This window comes from Medicago sativa, chromosome 3, assembly GCF_051527215.1.
Source record: "Medicago sativa cultivar Bolivia chromosome 3, Bolivia_mono, whole genome shotgun sequence".
NCBI classification, from domain to species: Eukaryota; Viridiplantae; Streptophyta; class Magnoliopsida; order Fabales; family Fabaceae; genus Medicago; species Medicago sativa.
The window spans coordinates 92131577-92156789 of record NC_140751.1 but is presented as its reverse complement, the minus strand read 5'-3'; the positions used below and the strand labels follow the sequence as shown (position 1 = coordinate 92156789).

Here is a 25213-nt window from a genome sequence, read left to right as displayed (position 1 = left end):
TCTAAGATGAGTTGTGTTGTCGAGTTGATGTTGAGTTGATAGAGTTGCATGGTCAAAGATGAGTTGTGTCGTCAAGCTGAGTGTTAAGTTGATTATGATTTGTGATGAAAATTAGTAATGATATTTGATGATCGTATTGTTATGAAATGAAAAATATACTGATTGTTAATTGTTGATATGTTATTAATGTTTAAGTTGCTAAATGCATTTTATTGGATTATATGCTTAATGTATTGATTATGAAATCTCACCCCTTCTGCGTATATGTTGCCTCGACCGTGGGTAATGTGCAGGTAATAAAGATTAGAGGCGTTCGTGAGTGGACTCCTCAGTCGGTGTCTAGGTGCTCTGATACGTAACGGGATGGGGGCTTGCTTTTACTTCTATTCCTTACGTGTCTCTTTTATGAACTAATTTATGAGATTTTCCAATAAGGCCTGCGTGCCAAGACTTTAAAATGTTGAACTATTTTCCGCTGCAATAGTTTAAGATATTTCATGATGTTGAATTTGAAAGATAATCATTATTATCCATTTTATGATTTAAATGAAGTATGTGACATTCCGTTGTGATCAAAATACTCTGATTTTAAATGAAATTTTTATGTTGGGAAAACGGGGTGTTACAGGTGTCACGATTATATGATAGTCACCAAATTTTTGATTTGATTACATTTTATATTCCCGTATTGCGATGAATGAAATGATATAAGTTTATTTTTGTCAGAAAACATAAGCTCATTTGTTAGTAGAAGCTATGAAATACTCTCTCACTCTAAATATTAATTCATTTATTTAATTACTTCATAGAATTAATTCACGTCTTGCTTTGTGTTTTTCACGTTAGTGTATTTTTTATAAAAAAAAGTTTAGATGTGTTCGATTTGAGGATTTAGTATAGTCACGATAGACTTCAAGAGTACTTAAAAAAATTATTACATATTATCAATCGGTAAGATTTTAGGGCGGCGGGAAAAGCTGAATCTACAACATGATAAATCAATTCTTTATCGACTAGACCAACTTTTATTATTTGCCTATTAAAGTATTTATGATGAGATGACTTTTTGTTATGAGCGTTTTTTTCTTCATCTTTTTAAGGTTTAGTTTCATATATGTCATATGATGTGTTGTATGTGGTTGATAAATTTATTGTTTTTTCTTTCTATTTCAATGATATTGGTCTTACTTAAGATATCTCAACAAAAACTATGATACTTGCTTTGCCACCTTCCTTCAATGGAGGAAAAAAAAATTAAGACTTCACTTTTGATAATTGAAACAGGATTGTAGTTGTCTTCACTTTTGAATCTCTATTTTAATTGAAAGAGGATTGTAGTCGTCCATTTATAATTAGAGCTTTTGTCCTCTGGTTTCATACATTGTCACAACTTCGATCCAAAACATGATTTTTGGCTTCGATTTATATCTATAGCGAACATACAAAAAATTATCACTTTTGAGATGAAAAATCACAAATTTCTGCAGTAAAAAATCCATATTAAAAACAAAATCGCAACAATATGTGAAATTGGGGATTAAAAACCCAAATTTTGAAATAAAAAAATTAAAATTTTGTTTCAGACAAAATAGAGAAACTAAAAGTGTATTCAAACCAAAAAATAAACGCTTCACCAAAAAAAAAAAACCAAAAAAAAAACGACAAATATAAAACCCATGAGATACTGATGGTGTAGAATTATTTAAAGTCATTTGTCTGTAATGATAATCCATTATACTGCTCAAGCAATCATAGTTAATAGTTAAATCTCACTATCCTTCAACAAAATAGTTAAATCTCACTCATAATAATATTATATTAAAAGTTCAATCATTTCGTAGATTTTTGTGATCAACTTGTTGATTAGATTCCTTTTACGTGTTTAAATTGAGTTTATATTAATTAATGTTTTAAAAAATATGTTGATGATTTCCTACAGATTAAAATATCATTTAAAAATTCCTCTAAAAAAAATATCATTTAAAAAATACCAGAAAAATATCATTTAAAGATAACTCATCTATGTTTATTTATAACATAAATAAATACTTAAATAAGTCTTTGAAATAGTTTATAAATGTAATTTGTGATTTATCTAAAATTTTTAGAGTTCAACTGATATATCCAGTCAAAAAAGGTTTTACATATACGTTAATTTAATTGCATATTGACACATAATATTTGTAAAAAATATTGTTTAGGAACTCGAACTCGTACATAATAAAATAAAGTGATAAAATATCAGATATGAGAGTTTTGAAAATACATCCTACAATATTTTTTCACTTATTCATAATAACACCAAATTTTGTGATGTCTCTACTTTGCAAGTGCAATAAATCTATCATTTTCTTTGAGTCAAACACAAAGTTGATATTATCCTCCCTCAAAAAAAAAAAGTTGATATTATCCATCTAAAGATCGGACACCCATATCAATGCATGACACAACTCCAATGCTTCCTAAATGTCAACTGAACACAAAGGAGATAATCAAAAGGTCTTCGCAAGAACAAAGCTTTTCGTGTAGTCCCTTATACACATATATATGTCAACTTTGTTGCTAGAGGCGGAAAATGAGGCATTTATATGGGTTGCACTTGTGTACCATAGTGGGTTTCAATGGTATATAACATTAGCCAATAAGAGCGTGCTACGTGGCACACTCTTTTAAAAAAAAAAAAAAAAAACAAAATGAAAATTGCACGTGAGAAGGAAAAAAAAAACTCACCCCTTTTTCTTCTTCTTCCTTAATCCCCTTCATAACAAAACCCACCCACCGCTGGTCGTCGCCGCCGTCGACCGCCACACCCTATTCTTCTTCTTCCTTCCTCTTCAAATCAAAAGTAAATTATACCGCAAACACATAAATTTCATTCCTTCAGTACTGTTCAACTTACACAGATATTCTATACTGTTCAACTGCATATAGAATATGAATATTTGTGTATTCTTAGTGAAGAAGTACCCAGGTCACGTTTATTTGCTCTGTGTTGCGCAAATTTTTTCGTTTATCTGCAAACGCAACAACAAATCCTTCAACAAATTCAAAAACTCTCTCTCTCTCTCTCTCTCTCTCTAATTCAACAAACATACATACAGGAGGTTTGAATGTTGAAGGTGAAGACGATTCCTGGGACTTTGGTGTTGGTATGTACTTATCCATCCCTTCCATATATCTATCTTGTTCGCAAGTTCATTTTCTTGTGACCTTTGATTTTAGAATATCAAACTCACCGAATTAAGTTTTATATCCTCGACGGCGGCGGAGGAAGCGGTGACCGGCGGTGGGTGAGTTTTGTTATGAAGGGGATTAAGGAAGAAGAAGAAAATGGTGTGAGTTTTTTTCCTTCTCACGTGTTGGTAGTTTCATTTTTTTTTGGGTTAATTAAATTTTTAGTCCCTATAAATATTCACAGTTTTGTTTTTAGTCCTTATAAAAAAAAATCACACTTTTTAGTCCCTGTGACATTTTCCTTAACCATTTTAGGGACCAAAAATGTTGATGGAAATTTTTTATAGGGACTAAAAATGCTAATGGAAAAACTTTATAGGGACTAAAAATGCTGATGGAAAATTTTATAAGGACTAAAAAGTGTGATTTTATTTTATAGGGACTAAAAACAAAATTCTGAATATTTACAGGGACCATTTACTTAATTAACCTTTTTTTTTAAAGGGTGTGCCCGTGACACACCCTTATTAGCTAATGTTATATACCATTGAAATCCACTATGGTACATAAGTGCAACCCCATTTATATTACACTTGAATCTTCCAAGCGTCGATTTTGTCCACTGCTACATCTCTCCCTTGGTGGTGGTGGCTGAATTGTTGCTATTACCGTTGGAGCGCACAATATTCACCATCTTCCAATCTTCAAGAAGGCGAATAGCCCTCTCTACAATATGATTTTTATTTTCTTCCACACGTTGCCAAAGTCTCATGTTCCTACTCTTCAAAACACTCCATAGTATGGTAGTAAATCTTTCACATTTTGACATATTCAAACGTTGAAGTGGCTGAAAAATAACATATGTCATGTTATATCTGATGCAGTGTGCTAACAATCTCAGTCCATAACCGCTCTCCAAACATGTTCCATCATTGGGCATTCAAGTGACATATGGATATCATCCTCTTAATTTTTGGTGGAACCTTGAGTCTCCAAATCCCGTTTCTATTTCACGGACGTTTCAAATGGGATAATCTAAATATTCCCACGTTCCATTCTTAAAGATGTAAAAAAATTGAAAAATTTAAAATCAGTCAAATAGTTTATAAAAATTTTTAGTTATAAAAAAATTATGTCGTTGCAATTGCGTGGTGTCTATGTGGGAGAAGCCACATCCTCCCTCCATTCCTATTTATAAGTAAGGGTTAATTAAGTTTTTGGTCCCTATAAATATCTGTAGTTTTGTTTTTAGTCCCTATAAAAACAAATCACACTTTTTAGTGCTTACAAAAATTTTCGTTAGTGTTTTTAGTCCCTGTTAAATTAAAATTTGTTTAATTATGCTTAAAATTCTAAATTTTTTAAAGATTTTTTACAGACATGTTCATAACATCGTAAGACACTCTATTATAAAGTATTTTTGTTTTTTAACATGTAATGAATTAAATATGAATTTTTCTAAAAGCTAAATTTTCAAGATTATATTAATGAAAATTTTGACATAATAATAAAATTTTGAGCTACTTTTTTGCGGAGGAACTTTGTATATGTTCTAAATAAGTATGTAAAAAATATGTTAAAAATTTAAAAGTTTAAGCACAATTAAGAAAATTTTAATTTTACACGGACTAAAAGTATGTGTTGGTCCCTGTTAAATTAAAATTTGTTTAATTATACTTAAACTTTTTTATTTTTAAATGATTTTTAACAAACATGTTAAGAACATTATAATAATCTCTTTTTATAAAAAATTAGAATTTTTTAACATGTAATGAATTAAATATAATTTTTTTTAAACGTAAAAAATTCAAGATAAAACTAATGAAAATTTGGACCTAAAAATAAAATTTTGAGCTAACTTATTGCGGTGGAATGTTTTAAACAAGTATTTAAAAATTATAAAAAAAATTTAAAATTTAAAGCATAATTAAACAAATTTTAATTTAATAGGGACTAAAACTACGTGCTGAAAAATTTTATAGGGACTAAAACCTGTCAAAAAATTTTATGAGGACTAAAAACGAAATTCGGTATATTTAGGGACTAAAAACTTAATTAACCCTATAAGTAAAAATGTGTCAAAGAAAGTTGATATATTTGATTCAAAAGATCGTAAATACATCAACTATCTTTGATCTATTTTTCTCTATGCACTCATTGGATTGTTCTAACCTCTCAAATAAACTTGTTGATAGTTACAATCTCATTGGGAAAAAAGTCAACTAGAAGTTACCATCCAACCTGCCTAAAGCGATTCTCGTTAATTAATACTCCCTCCGTATCAAAATACATGTCCAATTTTTGCAATGTGCACTATTCACTTGACTTACTTTGACCATACTTTTTTACTAATGTATAAGTACAAATATTAGCATGTAAGATGTTGTTTGATTTGTCTCGACAAATATTTTCAAAATATTAAATTTTTATAATTTTTTACTTTAGTAATTAAAGATATTAACGGTCAAAATTGTGCATTGGCATATGTGAAGTGGTTGACTTGAACATGTATTTTGAAACGGAGGGAGTAATTGCTTTGTCTAAACACATCAATTAGAATGGCTCGACCAATCAAAAGGTTCCCCAAGTGGCACGTGTGATTGGGAATAATCCAACGGTATCTGAAAGGTGATTGCAAATTCGCACTCTCTCCCTTTCATACCTTTGCCCATAAAACAATATTACATCGTTCCGTGTGATACAAGTTAGCTAGCTAGGCTTTCCTTTTCATTCTTCTAATACAAACCTTCAAAGACACACTAACTTATTCCATTTTTATAAGCTATTTAACTAATAATTATCTACATTTTTTCTTAAATATCAGCTCTGAATTTTCTTCTTAAATTCTAATTGTTCTTTCAACTTTCAATTTCTTTTGCTTCAAAGCGTTGGTTGTTTCTGCTAACAAAACATAGTTATATTCATTTTTGTTTGTTAAATTGGATAATCAAACTAACCATATTCAATCAATGATTGTTTTATTACTAATATTGTCATAAAATTCATATTATTGTATGCGTATTTTATATTATTGTAACAAAAAAAGTATTAGATATTATTATTAGCCGTATTAAAAAAAGAAAGATATTATTAGCTATTTCAAGGTTTGCATTTTATTTTTATTTCTGTCTTTGAATTTGTCATTACTTGGATATTCTATCATGTTGCATTTGATTCCTTTTGATTCAGGTTTCTATGAAAATCACTGTCTTTATTCGGTTTGTATATAATTTTTAGGAGAAATGTTTATTTTAAGATTTTTTTGTTGACTATGACCTGTTATATCTATCTATTTTGGTGGTAGAAAATAGAAAATACCCTGAAAGAACAAGTTTATGCGTTGTAACAATGAACTGTATTTGCTCTTATGCTTGAAATCCAACACTAATGTTACTTTTTTCTGAATTTGATTGCTAATTTTAGTTGTCAGCAACATCATCACTTTTAAATTTATTGAGATTTTAGTTGGCTTGCACATTTTTATTCCTTTGTTGATTTATAGTTGATGAGTAATTTGCTTTGATAGGTTCAACTTCCGAGAGATTACTGCTGGTTTGAGAAGAGTCTATGCAAATATTTTCGCTTTATGAAAAATCGATACCACACAAGTAAATGGATGCGGCTTTTTCCTATCTTCCGTGGTGGTTGTCCGGTAGAAAACATCAAAAGCCAAAAACCTCAAATGGGTGTTCAATAAATTCTTCAGCTGATTCTGTTACGAGGGAATCAAATGTTTTGAGATTTCCTTTTGTTAATGAGGAAATTGTGCCTTCCACTTCAAGAAAGGTGAAGGACGAACGACATAGTAGGGAAGAGGCGAAAATTGATAAGGAATGTGATTTTGTTATTGTTCCGTCTGATTATGAATTCGTTGATTCTGACGCTGAATCTGTTGATTCTGATTGGTCTATTGGCTGGTTGGAACCACATGGAACCGGATTCTCTAACGTTAATGACGAAAGTCATGAAACAGATAACAGTTTTGCTGTGCTTGTTCCTTGTTATGGATACAATTACGGTGCCATCTTGGAGGAGGGTCCTAAAAGCAACTTACTAAGCAATGTTGGGAACTTCTCATATGGTAAGAGCACTTTTGTCGCCAAGTTTGCTTTGCTCTGTTAACAACCGGATATTTAGACATTATTTTCTATTTAAAAGGCCATTGAAAATTATGGTATACACTAGTTCAGAGTTAACATTAGGTTAAATATGCATTAGTATTCAAATGTTGCATGCTTTTAATTGATGGTGGAATTTGCACATGCGATACTAATTTCGTAGAACTTGTTTTTATTTTTCATAGCATAGATATATTTGGACATGTGCGAAGGGGACATATAGAAGCACATGTAAGACGAGTAAACCAAATGAAGGATAGTCTTATATTTAGAGCCCGGAAGGTAGAGGAAGACCAAATAAAACTATAGGCTAAACTAAACCACTAAGATAGATTTAGAAATAAATTGGATTGCTAGATAAAGTGTTAATGTTTTTGTTAGAAATAAATTTGGTGCTTTCTGTTTTCTTTTCTTTTTTTTTCTTGAGTGGCTAAAATGTTAATGTGTATGGTTCCTTTGTTTGTCTGCAGAGAGCAAGAAATATGTGGAAAGTTGGATATCTTCACTTAATAATACCTGATGTAAATATATACAATTGTACACTGTAAACTTGGAGGAAAAAAACTCATGTACTGCAATATGACCTGATGTAAATATATACAATTGGAAGAGTTAATTTTGTTTAGCTTTATCATTTGGATAAGTTTGTTAGTTAGTTACAAGTGACTTGCACTCTAAGTCATGTATATAAATACTCTTGTAACCTCTACGTTCATAATCAAAGAAATAACAAACTTTCCATTATTCTATTCCTCTCTCATTCAACAACCTCTAACCAACTTCATCTTCTTCTTCCTCCATCAAACCCTAAAAATTGTGATTGCTTGCGTTTTAAGAAACCATACGCTAATATGCTTAACTTTGGGTTTAGCCTAATCCAAATCCTATAAGGAGCTTATGTGGTCAGTGTTGTTGCTATAGTTCTGTCTGAGAATGATGCACCACTTCTGTTCTGATCTCAACATTGGAAAAAGAGAAGGAAAAGATATGGATTAAGATGAATACATGTTCAATGGAGTGAGCTTGCTATTCTTTAATCTTTATTGTAAACATATTTGTACATATGAAATTTGTCATATCATGTGTATGTCAATCATGCACTTGGATTTTGTATATAATTAAACAAATTAAATAAAAAATGTAGAGAGATGCATACTTCTCTTCTCTATTATTATTATTATATGTGTAGACCATTTGCATTGATCCTTAAGCAATCAAACTACGAAGCTGGTTTGAGGATTCTGCTAAACCACTTGCCAGAGATTTGGATTCAGTGGTTTCAATTAATCGAGATTGCAACTTTGTTTTGCTAGACCATTATAACTTATAAAATGAAATCTTCCTATGTCAAAAACAAAAAAAGAAAAAAGAAATCTTCCTTGTTAAATAATAGTTTTTTTTTGTTAAGATGTAATTTTACCGTAGAAAATATTTTTGGTTTTTATTTTTAAAAATCAAACATTAATTCACTTTTATGTTGAATTAGGATACATTCATTTGGACGTGATTTGATCTTGTAGTGCATTGTTCCACGAGAATGTCATTTTTAATATTTTTTCTCAATTTTTTATCGAAATTATTCTCAAAAAAATTATATAAATATACATTGCTAAAATAGACATATTTTTATAGATTGATATTATTTAAGTAATTTGACTCCCTCGGCTCATATGCGAAAGACTAAAGTGATGAGTTTTTTTTTTTAAAAAACACAACGATATTTATTCATTCAAATTGAAAAAATATATGAGAATCAAGATCGTTAAAAATGTAATAGGTGAATCTGCGAACAAACTCACAGCACCCAAGTTAATAGCATACATTGGCAAAATTCCTACAAATAGTATGATAAAATCTAAATCACCAGAATGTCCATGCTTCCGGATCTGCAACGTTGACGTCCAAATCATTGATTGAATCTGTGATTGACTGAAGCTGATCTTTCAAGATGAATCAAACGAACACTGCAACAAGATGCGAAATCAAACAACGCCGCACAAGATCGTCAACACTGCAACAAGACGTGCAGCGCCGCACAAGACGACGAACAACACAACGTTGCACTCAGACGTCGAAATCACGAAAAAATACAAAAGAAAACACTTGATATATGTGGAAATCACTTATTTAGATCGAAATAAACGGGAAAAAAGATGTTGAAGGGTGATTCTAGGTCAAAAAATACTCTAAAACCACCCATTTTTAACGAATGAAAGAGAAAGAAAATTTATAGAGAAGTTAAAGGTTCTCTCACTAAAAAATCAAGGCTTTTTTTTCTTGTTGAGATAAGTGTGTGCTTGGATTTTTCGAAAATCATGTGTGACTTTGAGTTGGGTGAGAAACTACAATTTCTATAAGTCAGGATGATAATAAATCCACTGTGGATTCAAATATAGGCCTTAAATGAAGAAGATGTCAGTCCTATGATCATAGTCTTGTTCAAAAGATAAGGAGATTACTTCAAATGGCGTGGGAGGTGAAAGTTCAACACTCTTACCGCGAAGCAAACACTTGTGCAGATGCATTGGCTAATATTGATTGTAATATGGGATCTACTTTGATGATTTATGAGTCTTGTCCGACTCAATTAAGACATTTGTTAGTAGCTGATCAAATGAAGGTTCCACAGCCTCGTATGATCAATTTGTAATTTGTTTCCTTTGGGCGGTTGGCCCTCTTTTCAATCAAAAAAAAAATATAGGCCTTAAATGAGAATACATTTGACTTGATATAACGCGATGTTATTTTTGTTATATGCAATTATAGTAATTAGTGGTTGTGTTAGTTTCAAGGATAGGAACTTCCTGCATTAAACTTTTGCAATGTCACTTAAAAAAACAAAACATCTATACAAATAAATTTTTAAACAGTGATTCTCTTTTATGTAAAATTAAATTATTCCATTTAGAAAAAAGATAGTTAAGGTAGGACACCGTTGTAGGTTTAGGGAGAATTACCAACTTTGATGAGATTTACAATGGATTATTATTTTTTGGAATACAATAGAATTTACATATAAAAATTTAACAATTGTACAATTTTAGATTAAAATGTTGAGCGGAATGTTTAACCATCTTTCCAAATCACAAACAAACAAAATTTCCACATTGTGACTTGTTATTGTACATTATATAAGGATCCAATATTCATGTTTACATTTTTTTATAATTAAATTAAAAGATTTGCGTAAACAAAATATTAATTAAATCCAAATAAGCAAATTATAAATTTCGAATGGTTGTATATATAATACCCCTAATGGAGACAAATTTATAACAAAAAGCCCTCCAAATTTTTTGGTTCTCAAAAAATCTAATGCAACAGACACCTATGATTGTGGTGAAGTATCCTCCTATTCATATCTACCCCACAAGAAGGCATTGTCATCAACATTTGTTTTTCTTTTGAACAAGATTTTTTAACCACCATATCATTAAAATTACCTGTGTTTATTATCTCTGTGTTACCTTGTTGGTTTTATTTATCTTCCTAATCAAGATTTTACCTCAATGTGTATGATTATATTGTAAAAACATAGGATAAATATGTTGCGAAGAGCAGCAACCAATGCATATTCATGGTGGTGGGTTAGCCACATCAGGACAAAACAATCAAAATGGCTGGAACAAAGTCTCCAAGGTATGTTTTTTGCTACATAAAATTTCATCATGGTTTGAATATCATTTTTATGTCTGCTAACGTTGTAATCCATTATCATTAATTCCATGGAATCAATTAAACAAATGCAGTATTTTTTTCGTCATTCGTTTTAATTTTATTGCGGGTTTGAACCTGTGTCTCTCATCATATCAAATGTTCCGGCTTTTACCATTTGAGTTGTATTTTACGGGATAATACTTTCATTCTTTTATTAGTTGTTTACCATTTTCTTAGTAGTACATGATATACATCTATATAACAGAATACATTGTTTAGATATATAATTGGATTCTAAAGAAATCAAACAAAATGATTCATAATGTACGGAAACAGATAAATGTGTCAAAATAATCTGAAAATCATGTTATATAGTAATAGCATGAAGAATAACAAATATTTAATGTCAAACAAATATTTAACAGATATGGAGGAGATAGTGGCTGAGGCTCTTAAAATCATTGATGATAATGGGGACTCATTTGCTCAAAGAGCGGAAATGTACTACAGGAAAAGACCAGAACTGATAAATTTTGTGGAAGAAGCCTTTAGAGCATATAGAGCATTAGCAGAGAAATATGATCATCTATCAAAGGAGCTACAAAGCGCGAACCGCACAATTGCCACCGTTTTTCCTGAACAAGTCCATTACAGAATAGACGAAGATGAAGATGAAGAAAGTGTCCCTGAAACTAATCCATTACCTCCTAACCCTAATAACCAAACAGAAAAACAATGCAACATCCCTAAACCTCCAAGTATCCCAAAGAAGGTTTTTCGAAGTCCGTCTATGTTGCTATCAAGAAAAGGAACACATAGAAGAAGTGTCAGCTCGGAAAAATCTGTTTCAAATCCAACAATTCAATGTTCAGGTTTGAGTAAGGTTGAAGCATTAGCTGAAATAGACAAGCTTCAGAAAGAAATTTTGGCATTGCAAACTGAGAAAGAGTTTGTAAGGAGTTTGTATGAGCATTCCTATGAAAAATATTGGGAAATTGAAGACAAAGTTACAGGAATGCAAAAAAGAGTTTGCAGTTTGCAAGATGAGTTTAGTATTAGTACAGTAATTGAAGATAACGACGCACGGGCTTTAATGGCAGCCACGGCGTTAAATTCATGTAAAGAAACCCTAAATAAGTTGAAAGAGGTACAATCACGATCATCTGAGGAAGCTAGAGAAGCATACCAAAAGGTTAAGGAGGTTCATTACAAATTTGAAAACCTTAGAGGTAACTTCATTTCCAAGCAAACAAATCAGGGAGATGAAAAAACAGAAACAAAAAGTAAAGATGAAGAAGAGATAGCTAGCTTTGAAAAAGATATGCTTGAACATGATATAGGTATGTTGCAAGAGAGGATTAAGGAAAAGCTTGAGGAAGATTCTGGAAACTCGCTTACTATGACAGAAATTGCAGAGATGATCGATGAGCTTGTAGGTAAGGTTGTTAGTTTGGAAACGGCAGTTACTTCTCAGAATGGATTGGTGAAGAGACTAAGATCAGAAGCAGATGAACTTCAAACAAATATACAAAGCTTAGAAGAGGATAAGGAAATGTTGATTGAAAATTCAGAAAATAGTAACAAAAGGATGAAAGAATTGGAAGAGGAGTTGAAGAGAATTAAAACTCTCAACAAAAATGTCGAAAGGCAAGATAACAGCCTCAAAACACACTTTCATGAAGCTAATTTTAATCTTGAACATCTTTCAGGAAAATTGAAAAATGTGAAACTAGATGAGGAAGGGGAGAATTTGGTACTTTACAAGAATAAAAGCTTTTCTAATGGAAAACCAAGTGAGGATTTTGAAAAACATGTAGATGAACTGTCTAATAATAATTTAGCAATCGTGAATGATGCTAAGGAAGATCGTGCTGAAAATATCGGTGAAGTTGTAAATGAAGATGATAAGTCTAGATTGAAGGATAATATTGATTTTAGGACTGAAGGTGTGCAAGATCTAACACAACAGGATAACGATGATTTCTCTGAGACAATACGTGATGTTAAAGTTGAATCACTTGATCTGGAAACTAAGGAGGAAAAAGATCAAACTAAATTGAATCAGATGTTTGTAAATGGATCAGATGAAAGAGAAAAGATTATGTTGGAGGAGTACACATCAGTTTTGAAGAATTATAACGATGTAACGGGCAAGCTCAACAATGTGGAGAATAAAAATCGAAACAGCATTTTTGAATTGGCACTTAAGGTAAATATCTTGCTTTATAAGTAAATTCATTCTTAACATGTAAAGTCAAATTAAAAGATCCATAAGTTAACAAATTTAACATATAGGTATAATTTTTAGAATTATTACTTATAATTACTTAAATACGTATCATGTTATTAACAATGCAACTTCATAACAAATCTAGTAAAAGTCCGTATGATAATCTTGTTAAAGTCAACTAAGTAGGTTTCGAGTCACCATAAAACTAATTAGATATGCATTATGCATATCTGCAGGTAAGGGAACTGAAGAATGTAGTTGCCACTAAGGATGAAGAGATAAACATTTTACAAAATAAGCTTACCAGTTCAGAAACAAATCCGGATGAAAGTCCTCGCACCACTCTAGTCGAAGAAGCGCCTCTTGAAAACGCGGTTCAAGGAGATAACAGGGAGGGTACTGAAATTCCATCTTCAGATATAGCTAGTACTTCTTTTGAAGATCAACACCAACATGTTGAAAACACAGGAAATATCGATATGTCATCAATTGGAAAGACAAGATTTTTTGTGGTGAGAGAGAGACAAATTGACAAACACCATTCCCTTTCACTGTTAGAAAAGAAATTCCGCTTCGAAATTGATGGTTTGCTTGAGGAGAATTTAGAATTCTGGTTGAGGTTTAGCACTTCAGTTCATCAAATTCAGAAGTTCCAACAATCTTTACAGGACTTAAAAGTAGAACTAAGAAGAATAAAGCAGAATAACAATTTGTCAGATAACAAGAACTTGTCAAAAGCTGTACAATCAGAAATAAAGCCAATATTTAGACATTTGAGAGAAATAAGAACTGAATTATCATTATGGTTAGAACACAATGAAGTATTGCAGGATGATTTACAAGCTAGACATCCATCAATGTGTAGCTTACAAGATGAAATAGCAAGTGCTGCGAATCCAGATTCATCGTCAAAAAAAGTAGAACTTAGTGAGCATCAAGCTGCAAAGTTTCAAGGCGAAGTTCTCAACATGAAACAAGAAATCAACAAGGTTTCTAGTGAACTACAAGAAGGTTTGAGTTATGTAAAAGGACTTAAAAATGAAGTTGAAAAAATACTTGAAGAATTGAGTCAAGCAATGGGTGATAACAATCATGATAAAAACTCCACAAGCCGCGCTAGAATGCCATTGAGGTCTTTCTTATTCGGAATCAAGTTGAAGAAACAAAGGCAATCAATGTTTGCATGTGTAAATCCAGCACTACAGAGACAATACAGTGATCTAGCAGAAGCTAATGATGCCCCAATATAGATGTTTCCATATATGTAGTCTATCAATGAGGTGTCAGTTTAGTGGTAAGAATTTGATCTTTTATCCTCAAGAGATATTCAAACCTTCTAGGGAACGGTAGTAAAATAGTCATTAATTTCGCTTTAATTAATGATAGATTCTGAATTTTATTTTTTTCAATTCTTCTTTTGAGATTAGTTATGCTTTAAATAGTGAGAATGTTTTTATATACAAACTTTTAGCATGTCAGCCAGCACTTGCATGTGTCTATGTACTTGTTTAGAGAGTATAGATGATTGTATCTTGATTTTAATGGAGATATTAAATATTCATGCAAACATTTGCATACATATACTTCAAAGGTCACATTACATTGATTCCACAGTTTGTGAGGTGATATTTACCTTTTCTAAAAATAGTTCGACTTTATGTCATTTAAAAAATTGTGTTTTAATCTCATTTTCTACATTGGTAGCAAAGAATTACATCACCACAGTTTTATGTTAACGCAACTTTTTACCAGAAGTATGCTTCTGATAGTGTATTTTTGGGCGCAAAGATATACGTTTTCGACAATTTGAAGAGTTTATTGGTGAAATTAAAATTATATATATTTATCCTCATGAACTTATCTCAGTTGGAAATGACAATGCATAATATATGCAATGTCCGGGGTTCAAACTCAGGCTACCAAAAAAAAAAAAAAAAAACTACATGTACTTGTATACCAACAAAAAGAACATAATCTCGTATTTGTGGAACCATGGTGACAGAATACAATTAAATTAAAAACATTTTACCTTGGGATATTTGCAATATGGTTTAAATCAATTTAACGACAAAAAGTCATCAAAACGAAATATTAAAACAATCTGCAATGTTTGAATTGCTTCCTCAAATAATATTCGACTTGATATGATCAAATACATTTTCAATTGGATATATAAATTTATTTATATGAAGTCATAAATAGCATACATTATCCAACAATATTGTTGTTAATTATTCAAAAAGTACAATAAGTCATTTATTTTTTTGTCTTATTACTAGCCTAATAGACACCATATTATATCACTTATTAGTGATGATCAGTGATATTTGACTTTCAAAAGAAACCTGTTTCAGAAGAGAGAAAAAAAAAACTAAAGAAATATACTACGTCCGTCTCTGATAATGAGTGATATAATATGGTGTCTATTAGACAAGTAATAAGATAAAAAATAAATTTACTACTAGCCAAATAAACACTATATTATATCACTTATTAGTGATGATTAGTGATATTTGACTTTCAAAAGAAACCTGTTTCAGAAGAGAGAAAAAACTAAAGAAATATACTACGTCCATCCCTAATCATAATACCATTTTCAAAAAAAAAAAAAAAGTCCCTAAATATAAGACTTCTACAAATTTTTAGATGCATTTATCACTCTTTTTTCAACTATACCCTTATTAATACTACCAATTACTCCCTCCGTTTCAAAATGAGTGTCGGTTTAGCCAATTGCACACAGATTAAGGAATGGAATAAAGTAGTCAAATGTCATAGCAATTTTACCAAATTATCCTAATCAACTATTGGTTAATTTTTCATTAAAGAAAAAATAATACTTTGGAAGTAGTGTAACATAGTATTAATTGAAGGGTATAATTGAAAAGAAAAAGTTATTATTGCATTGGAAACTGAAAGTGACATTCATTTTGAAACAATTTTTTTTGCTAAAACGACACTCATTTTGAAACGGAGGGAGTACTATCTTTTTATTTGTCAAGTAGCCTAGTGGCTAGATTCACACACATTATGTGTGGAGAAGTGGGGAATCCGGGGTTCAAACCCTGACCTTTGCATAAATTATCCTGGTGGTGGTAGCTACCAACTGAGCTACACTTACGGGACAATACTACCAATTACTATATGAATATGAAAAATCAACATTGAATGCATTTATTCAAAAAGGGCAATTTAGTAATAGTAACACATTTTTCAGATTTTATTACTCCAACAATTTTTCTTAATACCCGTGATTTTTGTAAAATAATCTTTTAAAAAGAGGCGGAGGGAGTAGCGAGTATTGGAGTATCATTTACCGTTTACCTTTGTTTAGTTGTATTTTTCAACATCAACAAAATTGAATATTGGGGGTTTAGATAACTTTGAAGAAGACGTTTTCTACAAAAATCTTTTTACCACTCATGCTGTAAAAATTTGCTAGAAACCATACATAATTTAGAAAGAAGGAAAGCAATTGCAAAGTAATAATGTCGGCAGTATACATTTGCCTAAAATCCACTAGATACCATACCCACTACCTGTGTTTAATTTCTACTATCACGGCACTTCCAAACCTTGACGGCATTCATCTTGTTTTGGCAAATTTACGAGTTTCTCTTTCGCGTTCTGATGCTGAGAGTTTTCATTAACAGAACTTGTCTTGTCTTGGTTTAGATTTTGACTTTCCTTATTCAAATTGTCATTTCCATTCTCAGTGGCCTTGTTGGGAGTAAAATTTGAACTCTTAACACTTCCTCGCTCTTCACACCCTACAGGATTTTGAGGCACTGCTTTGTGTTCCAAAACTTTCTCACTGGGCATGCTTTTAGCTTTATCTAAATCTAGCCTCGCCTTATCCAGTTTGCTATTTACCTGGCCCTCAGTAGTAGATGTAGAAGCTTCCTCTTTCGCATTCTCTTTTGGTGTGGAGCCAGGCTCAGCGAGTCTTTTTTCCACTTCTTTCACAGAGGTAACATGTTTATCCTGTTGAGACAATAGACACAAAAATAAGCAAAAAATTCTCCATTTTTTAGGGAGATAAATATTTGATATACTAATTGCATGTTGTAAGAAATTAATAGGGCACATTGGAATAAACCTTTTGGTCAGAAGGCAAACCCGTGGAAATGGGTGTCTTTGTCAAAGAATTGCCAGCAGGCATGTTTGAATGAACCTTTGGGTCAGAAGGCAGACAACCAGAAATGGGTGTCTTAGTCAAAGAATTACCAGCAGGCACATTAGAATGAACTTTTGGGTCTGAAGGAAAACCAGCGGAAATGGGTGTCTTTGTCAAAGAATTACCAGCAGGCACATTTGAATGAACCTTTGGGTCGGAAGGCAAACCAGCGGAAATGGGTGTCTTTGTCAAAGTATTACCAGCAGGCACATTTGAATGAACCTTTGGGTCAGAAGGCAAAGCAGCCGAAATGGGTGTCTTTGTCACAGAATTACCAGCAGGCACATTTGAATGAACCTTTGGGTCAGAAGGCAAAGCAGCCGAAATGGGTGTCTTTGTCAAAGAATTACCAGCAGGCACATTTGGATGAACCTTTGGGTCCGAAGGCAAACCAGCATAAATGGGTGTCTTTGTCAGAGAACTAGCAACAGGTACATTTGAATGAACCTTCTTGTTAGAAGACAAACCAGAAGAAATGGGTGTCTTCGTCAAAGAACTACCGACAGGTACATTTGAATGGACCTTTTGGTTAGAAGGCAAACTAGCAGAAATGGGTGTCTTTGTCAGAGAACTAGCAGCATGCACATTTAAAACCTTTTTGTCAGAAGGCAAACCAACAGAAATGGGCGTCTTCGTCAAAGAACTGCCGGCAGGCACGTTTGAATGAGCCTTTTGGTTAGAAGGCAAACCAACAGAAATGGGCGTCTTCGTCAAAGAACTGCCGGCATGCACGTTTGAATGAGCCTTTTGATTAGAAGGCAAACCAGCAGTAATGGGTGTCTTCGTCAAAGAATTACCGGCAGACACATTTAAATGAACCTTTTGGTTGGAAGGCAAACCAGAAGAAATGGGTGTCTTTGTCAAAGAATTACCAGTAGGCACATTTGAATGAACCTTTTGGTTAGAAGGCAAACCAGCAGAAATGGGTGTCTTTGTCAAAGAACTACCGGTAGACACATTTGAATGAACCTTCGGGTCAGAAGGCAAACCAACAGAAATGGGTGGCTTTGTCAAAGAACTACCAGCAAGTACATTTGAATGAACCTTTTGGTTAGAAGGCAAACCAGCAGAAATGGGTGTCTTTGTCAAAGAACTACCGGCAGCTACATTTGAACGAACCTTTGGGTCAGAAGGCAAACCGGCAGAATTGGGTGTCTTCGTCAAAGAACTAGCGGCAGGCACATTTGAATAAACCTTTTGGTTAGAAGGCATACCAGCAGAAATGGGTGTCTTCGTCAAAGAACTACCAACATGCACATTTGAATGAACCTTTTGGTTAGAAGGCAAACCAGCAGAAATGGGTGTCCTTGATAAAGACCTACCGTCAGGCACATTTACATTTGGCTGAACAGGAGCCAAACCAGTAGAAATGGGTGTCTTTGTCAAAGAACTACCAGCAGGCACATTTGAACGAATCTTTTGGTGCAAACCAGAAGAAATGGGTGTCTTTGTCAAAGTACTGCCAGCAGGAACAGTATGTGCCACATTTTTTGCTTGCGAAACCATCAATTGTGGCGCAGCATTTGTTCGCGAAACAGTTTGTGTTTGTGCTCCAGAATGAACAATGGCAGGTTTTGACTCACGAGCTGACATTGCATTACACTTTGAGACTGAATTTTCAGAGGCCAGTTTGGGTTTCGTAGGGGAACCACAAGCTTGTTGAGCCGGACGTTGAGGTGGTACAGAACTATGAATTGTGGAGACTTGCGCCGTATTACGAGGCTGCACTTGATTTTTTATTGATGTGGATGTCCTACCTGCAACCATATAAGTTATTCAGATTTCCACTAAAGTAATAGATAAATGACTTATAAATAACAGTTTTTTTGTTAGATTCACGAGCCTTACATTGAAAAATTGAAACTGAAAACAACACATTTCCAGAAGATTTATGAGCCAACATTTAACAGTTTACTTTACTCGCCTAATTAGGTATAAAATTCCTTTAGTAGCTGTTAACTAAATTGAATACTCCCTCAAAAAAAAAAAAAATTAAATTGAATACTTAAGTTTAGAGAAAAACTTCAAAGCCATCAAAACAATAATAATCTGTAGCAAAGAACACAAACTACGGTTAAAAAGTATTACTATTTGATGGAATTCAGAGAATGGGAAAGTCACCAAGGCATTAAAACTCCTGCAATGAACTGCAAGAAATGACCTGCAGGATGGTGACGGCAATGTGCTCATTCGATGTTTTCTTATAATTGTGCTTTCATATTACCGATAACAAAATCCTTAGATACAATCAATGGCAACAACAACTTAGCCTTTTCCCCCAAATCTCTTTCAATGGTTTGGGATATAATTTCTTTGTACTGATTGTACCTTTAACTACTAACTACTAACAGCCTATTCCCAAGTCTAGAGAAGACAATCATCAAATAGAGCCAACATAACATAAAGTTAACCTGAGACTCGGTCGGTAGTTAGATAGAGACTTCAAGTGAAAAAGAAAAGAAAGAAACAATAAACAAATACAGCTAGCAAATTCTGGAATTGGATTAATATGAAAATAAATTAAAATAAGAAGAGTCAAATGACAATTACCAGGATCAGTCCCTCCAGGAGCAGTTAACTTTTTGAATGGCATGTCAAGGGCTAAATTTAAGGAGTGACGAGTTGCCAACTGTTCGGCAGTATACTGTGCGTTGGTGGTCACAGTGGTCGTGGTGGGTCCAGGATTGGCACTGCCGTCTTTCTTTCTTAAAGCGCTCCACCTCTGAGTATTTGGATAGACCATGACAACGTGTAGTATTAATAGTCAATTAACAGTAAAGGTAAAATGGAAACAAAAACAACAGGTACAAAAAAACTGTACCTGCGAAACTAAACGCAAAACAAATACTCATTTTACTATGACCTAAACCATCACAGATTACACATTTTGTACATGTAAAACTCCGTTGCCGGGATTTGAACCCGGGAGAACTGGGTGATACCCAGGCATCCTGACCTGACTAGATGACAACGGTTTAAAATAAATTTAGTACCATCAGTCATCAGATTCCAGTAAAATATAATATTTACAGAATGACAAGTACTGTGCACGCATTAACACATACTTGTTTTCCAACTGATGATTTTTCTTTCATCCTTTTAGAATCAAGGAAGAGATAACATAACAGTGTACAGATGTACACTAAATATGGTCAGCCTCAACAGGCACAACTACAATAGCTGCACTCAAGCTAAAGTAAATTCTCCCAATTATAGATCTAGCTGGTATAGATAGATCTGCCAAGGCTGCCATGTTAGAAGAGAAAAATCACATAATACGACAACTTTTAGGATTGAAAAAACACCTGAGACAATTGTGTTGCACTTCTCTTAATAGGAAAGCTGTCTCCTTTTGCCATGGTAGCCCAATTCCCTTCACCCCATTTCTGAACAGCATCCCGTAGCAAATTGTCCTCTTCCTCTGACCATGCTTTTCTTTTCCTTTTGGAAGCTGCGGTACCACCAATTGTTACCTTGGTTTCTAAAGCATCGGTTGATGATACAGTTGGCAGTGTCTGTCTCGGGACAGTAACTGGAAACATAATGCTTGACTGATCCATCAAGATAGAGGGCTGCGAAATCTTTGAAGTTCGTGATGAATGGCAAACGGGAAAATTTACAGTCATTGGAGCCTCAATTGTTGCGCTACTGGGGGTAGATTCACTTAGTGTGCGGGAAGCAATTATCACCTGATGATTAAACAACCCAGAGAATCAGGCTAGTCAGATTTAAAGAACAACAAATAGCACAATCACGGTGTTTAAACATTGAAACCATAAGAACTTATTTATTCCATATTAAATGGAACTATCTACTTGGATCAACCAACAAAAATAGGCTCTATCAAAAACCATATTTTCAGAAAAACCATTAGAAAATTCTTTTTCGTTGGAGTCTTCTATACTTTTTTAGGACTTCTACCTATTTTAATCAGAGAATCTATATCTTGATCCAATTTCTCCAATGAAACCTCTACTACTCTTCTAATGTGACCAAAACCACTATAGGTTCTACATCAACTTTGTATCATATATTCATCCATAATGTCATTATTTTCTAGTATACTTGCTCATCCTTTTCTACATTCTCATTTCTGCTACACTTTTTTTTTTTTGCTGATTCTTCATAAGCATAAAACATTACTAGTCCTATCACTGTCAGATATTAATCTGATAGAATCCGCTTTTTTCCAAGAATATAATTATAAGCTTCCCACAATCAGAAAGAGATTTATAAAATTTAAATATGTGATTCCAACAAGACAATTTGAGAAATGTGCCACAAATACTGTTTCATTTAATAGAAGTCTAATAATATAATAATCTAATAAGTAAAGAGTAACTAGCTAAGTAGTGAACACAGGTTTAAAATATTGAAATGGAATGTCATCGTTAGTATATTAGTATGTTCACCTTCACACATGCTGAAGTCTCTGATGTAGATTCCGCACATCCAGAAGGTAATGATTCCAGCTCGCAATCTAGGTCACTATCATCATCCTGAAAATACGAATCCAAAAAAGAATGAATAATACAAGAAAGTACAATCCCTATTCAAGAATCTACGAAACAAAAATTCAATAAAAAATAAGAGGACAGTTGAAAATGGTAATGGCAATTGGAAGAGTAACAAAGGCAATACATGTAAAACGATGGTTGTGACTAAAACAATATACAGAATAATGACAATGTTCTTATCTTCTGAATGCGGAGAAACTTTATATTGCTAACAAAAATTCAACTATTAATCACATAAATTTTGACAGAGAATAAACCGAAAGTAAATTATGCATAAAAATACATCCAGTATGGACTTAAATTAATGTATTGTGAAAGTAACTATAACTGATTAGTAATAGAATATGGACTTAAATCTAATTCTTCACAACAAAACCAGCTTGTAAGGTGAGGACTGCGGCCTAGGTACTACTTACGCCATATCTCTAAGCGATGTGGGACTAAACACATCCGGCACAGCACACTGACGAAGTTGAATGCTCAAATAAAGGCAGCTAAGTTACGACAACTAAAGCGCTAGGGGAAGACAACAAATAAGGCGCTTTCTAACACATTCAAGTAATTCAAAAGCATGTTGAACTGAATGATCTCTGATCACAGATGTCAGATAGCAATAGGGGTAGACAACAAATAAGGCGCCTTCCAACACATTCAAGTAATTCAAAAGCATGTTCAACTGAATGATCACTGATTACCGATGTCAGATAGCAATAGTAGTTTTAGCTTAGGCATATAGCTGTTCCTAACAGCTTGTTAAGTGCCACATAAGCACCGTCACTTGTAACTAAAGGCCTGTTTGTATTGGCTTATTTGAGTTTATCTATTGTCATAAGTTTTATGAGACTGTTTCAAAGAACTTACGAAAACAGCTTATGACATTATTCATAAGCTGTTTTCAGCTTATTTTAATAAGTTCTCCAAGATAGTTTATTGAAACAGCTTATAGGTTATACGGAAAACAATTTTAACTTTATTTTATCTTTTTCTATCGAAATAGCTTATACATAAGTGTTTATCATGATAAATGCTAAGCTGTAAGCTGCAAATCAGCTATTTATCCAAACAGGGCCTTAAGTGATTGAAAATATTCAGAAATATCAATTAACAATCGCAACATTCCAACAATAAGAGACACAAACATCGATAGCTAACCGAACTAAACAAGGATATTAGATCATGAAATATCTCTAATAAACATTAATAAAAAATAAAAAAAAACAAAGTAGTATGATACCCACCATAGGTTGAGCTTCTTGATCGAGATCTTCGGGGAAGGAATAACCATACGCCAAGTGACGCCATAGCATCTGATATTCTCTGGCAGTAGAAATACCAGTGGTTGTTTTCTTCACTAATTCATTCCAATTAAAATTCTCGTCAGCAGCGTAATGTGATAATTCCTGAAACACCGTCAACACAGTCGCTACGTCATACCTGCAAAACACAAAAATTGATTCAGCATAATCAAATCAATAAATCAAACAAACAAATCGAGAGAGAGAGAGAGAGAGAGAGAGAGAGAGAGAGGATACCGTTGTGTGATTGTGGCGATGGCGTTTTCAGAGAAGGTAACTTTCTTAGACTTCTTTTCTGGCATTGATCCCAAATTGATTGAAATTGAAATATGCTGCAAAACCCTAAACCCTGTGATGAAAATGAAGAGTGAAAAAAAAAGTGGAAGGAGAAAAGATAATTGTAATAATAAATAATGAAAAGAAACAGAGAGGTTTAATTGTATGTATCGTGTGAGGTAATTACTGTTATGATTGAATGAGATCAGACCAAAGTTGGTGATGGTGACAGTGAGACTGTTGAAGAAGATCACCCTTTCGATGTGATTATTTTTTTTTACCGTTCGGGAAGATGATGAATGAAATCTTAACTTGTTTTTAATTAACTCTTTCTGACTTTCACTCTCTAATCGATAAAAGAAATAAAAATTACCCTATTTTAAAGTTTGGACGACTCTCGTGTTAATGTAAGAAATAGTGAGTTTTTTGGAGAAATAAATAAAAAGACAGGTAATTCTTAAAACTTACACACATAAATGAATTGGTTGATGTTCAAACTTTGTCTTAACGTTTTTCCTAACAATTTCAATATTTTTATAAATAAATTGAAGTGAGACTTGTAGGCAAATGTTAGAAAGAGTGTGTCAAAATAAGTTAGCATTATTTTCCTAAAAAAAAAAAATGAGTTCAGCATTATTCTTAGCCTTGAATAGTTATTACTTGATAATTTAATTCATTTTCTAACAAAAAATAATAATTTAATTCTTTACACACTAATAAGTAGAAATTATTTTTAAAAGTATCAACCATTAATTTGTTTGACTAGCATATAAATAAAAATTAAATATTCCTTTTTCACAATAAAATTAAATATTCTATGCATATTTAATTTTATATTTTTTGTGACATATGCACGTTTAGTTTTTTTATGAACGGAATGCCCATTTAATAATTATTAACATTCCTAAATTATTATTTCAAAAAAAAAAACAAATTTTTAAATTACTCTTTCAACAATAACATTCCAAAATATTCCAAAAGAATAATACCAATAGGGATGGCAATGGGTACCCAATGGGTAGGGTACTATAGTACCCTTCCCCATACCCGAGTTTGCAAAAAATGCCCGTACCCGAGCCCGTACCCTCGTGGGTAACAACTTTAGTGCCCTTCCTCATACCCTGTGGGCACCTAAGTGTCCATACCCGTACCCATTACCCGCACTTTAATTATAAAAAGACAATAAAAAACATCACAATTGAAATAAAACTATGATTCAATTTTTTTAAAAGCAACTTATAAAATAGTAGAAATCGTATTATTTTTTTATTTTTATAATTAGAAATCGTAGTATTTAACCAAATAAAAAACATCCAAAATCGTCCTAAAAAATTAAAATAAAAACATTCAAAATACATATAAAAAAAGTGCATATTAAAATAAGTTAACTCGTGCCCCCGGGGCACCAGTTAACAAGCTAAAAGTAGAAAGAAAAGTCAAGTTTTGCATTGAAAAGAACACCTTTTTAACTTTCAAAAAGTAGAATGCACAATTTCCAATACAATATTTCCTTTTATAATTCCTTAACTAGTGCCCCTGGGGCATTGGTTAACATTTTCCTTAAAATAAACATCAAATTGCTTTAAATCATAAATTTGTAGCTCGTGAGCTTATGAAGGTAAGGATGAAACGATTACCATATTAGTTTTTAGGTTTAGGTTTATCCTTAAATAGCTAAATAAATTAAATAATTGTACACCAAAAATAAATAAAATATTTATTATATTATATAAATATGTATATGCGGGTTGCGGGGCTGGGTAGTATGG

General features: G+C 32.6%; 3 protein-coding genes across 6 annotated transcripts; 2 read left to right on the top strand and 1 right to left on the bottom strand.

Annotated features, from left to right (window-relative positions):
• Positions 1-2492: 2492 nt before the first annotated feature.
• Positions 2493-8041, top strand: LOC146941970 (uncharacterized). Of its 4 annotated transcripts, XM_085755897.1 has the most exons (4): positions 2493-3149; positions 3223-3333; positions 6701-7255; positions 7763-8041. In XM_085755897.1, exons 3-4 carry the CDS (start codon positions 6787-6789, stop codon positions 7810-7812), a joined length of 519 nt encoding a protein of 172 aa, XP_085612023.1. In that variant the 5' UTR covers positions 2493-3149; positions 3223-3333; positions 6701-6786; the 3' UTR covers positions 7813-8041. The 4 variants fall into 4 exon arrangements, with proteins under 4 accessions (XP_085612023.1, XP_085612022.1, XP_085612024.1 ...); XM_085755896.1 differs by having other exon boundaries at positions 2493-3333; XM_085755898.1 differs by lacking the exons at positions 2493-3149; positions 3223-3333 and adding an exon at positions 5550-5802.
• A 2514-nt stretch (positions 8042-10555) lies between these two features.
• Positions 10556-14756, top strand: LOC146941969 (protein NETWORKED 2A-like). Its single transcript, XM_085755895.1, has 3 exons — positions 10556-10931; positions 11375-13158; positions 13416-14756. Exons 1-3 carry the CDS (start codon positions 10838-10840, stop codon positions 14427-14429), a joined length of 2892 nt encoding a protein of 963 aa, XP_085612021.1. The 5' UTR covers positions 10556-10837; the 3' UTR covers positions 14430-14756.
• A 1818-nt stretch (positions 14757-16574) lies between these two features.
• On the bottom strand, positions 16575-23738 carry LOC146941968 (uncharacterized). The gene is made up of 8 exons (XM_085755894.1): positions 23632-23738; positions 23406-23517; positions 23112-23307; positions 21769-21855; positions 20662-21045; positions 19907-20078; positions 17279-19113; positions 16575-17163 (listed from the first exon to the last, which is right to left on the bottom strand). Exons 2-8 carry the CDS (start codon positions 23468-23470, stop codon positions 16738-16740), a joined length of 3165 nt encoding a protein of 1054 aa, XP_085612020.1. The 5' UTR covers positions 23471-23517; positions 23632-23738; the 3' UTR covers positions 16575-16737.
• Between the last annotated feature and the right edge of the window lie 1475 nt (positions 23739-25213).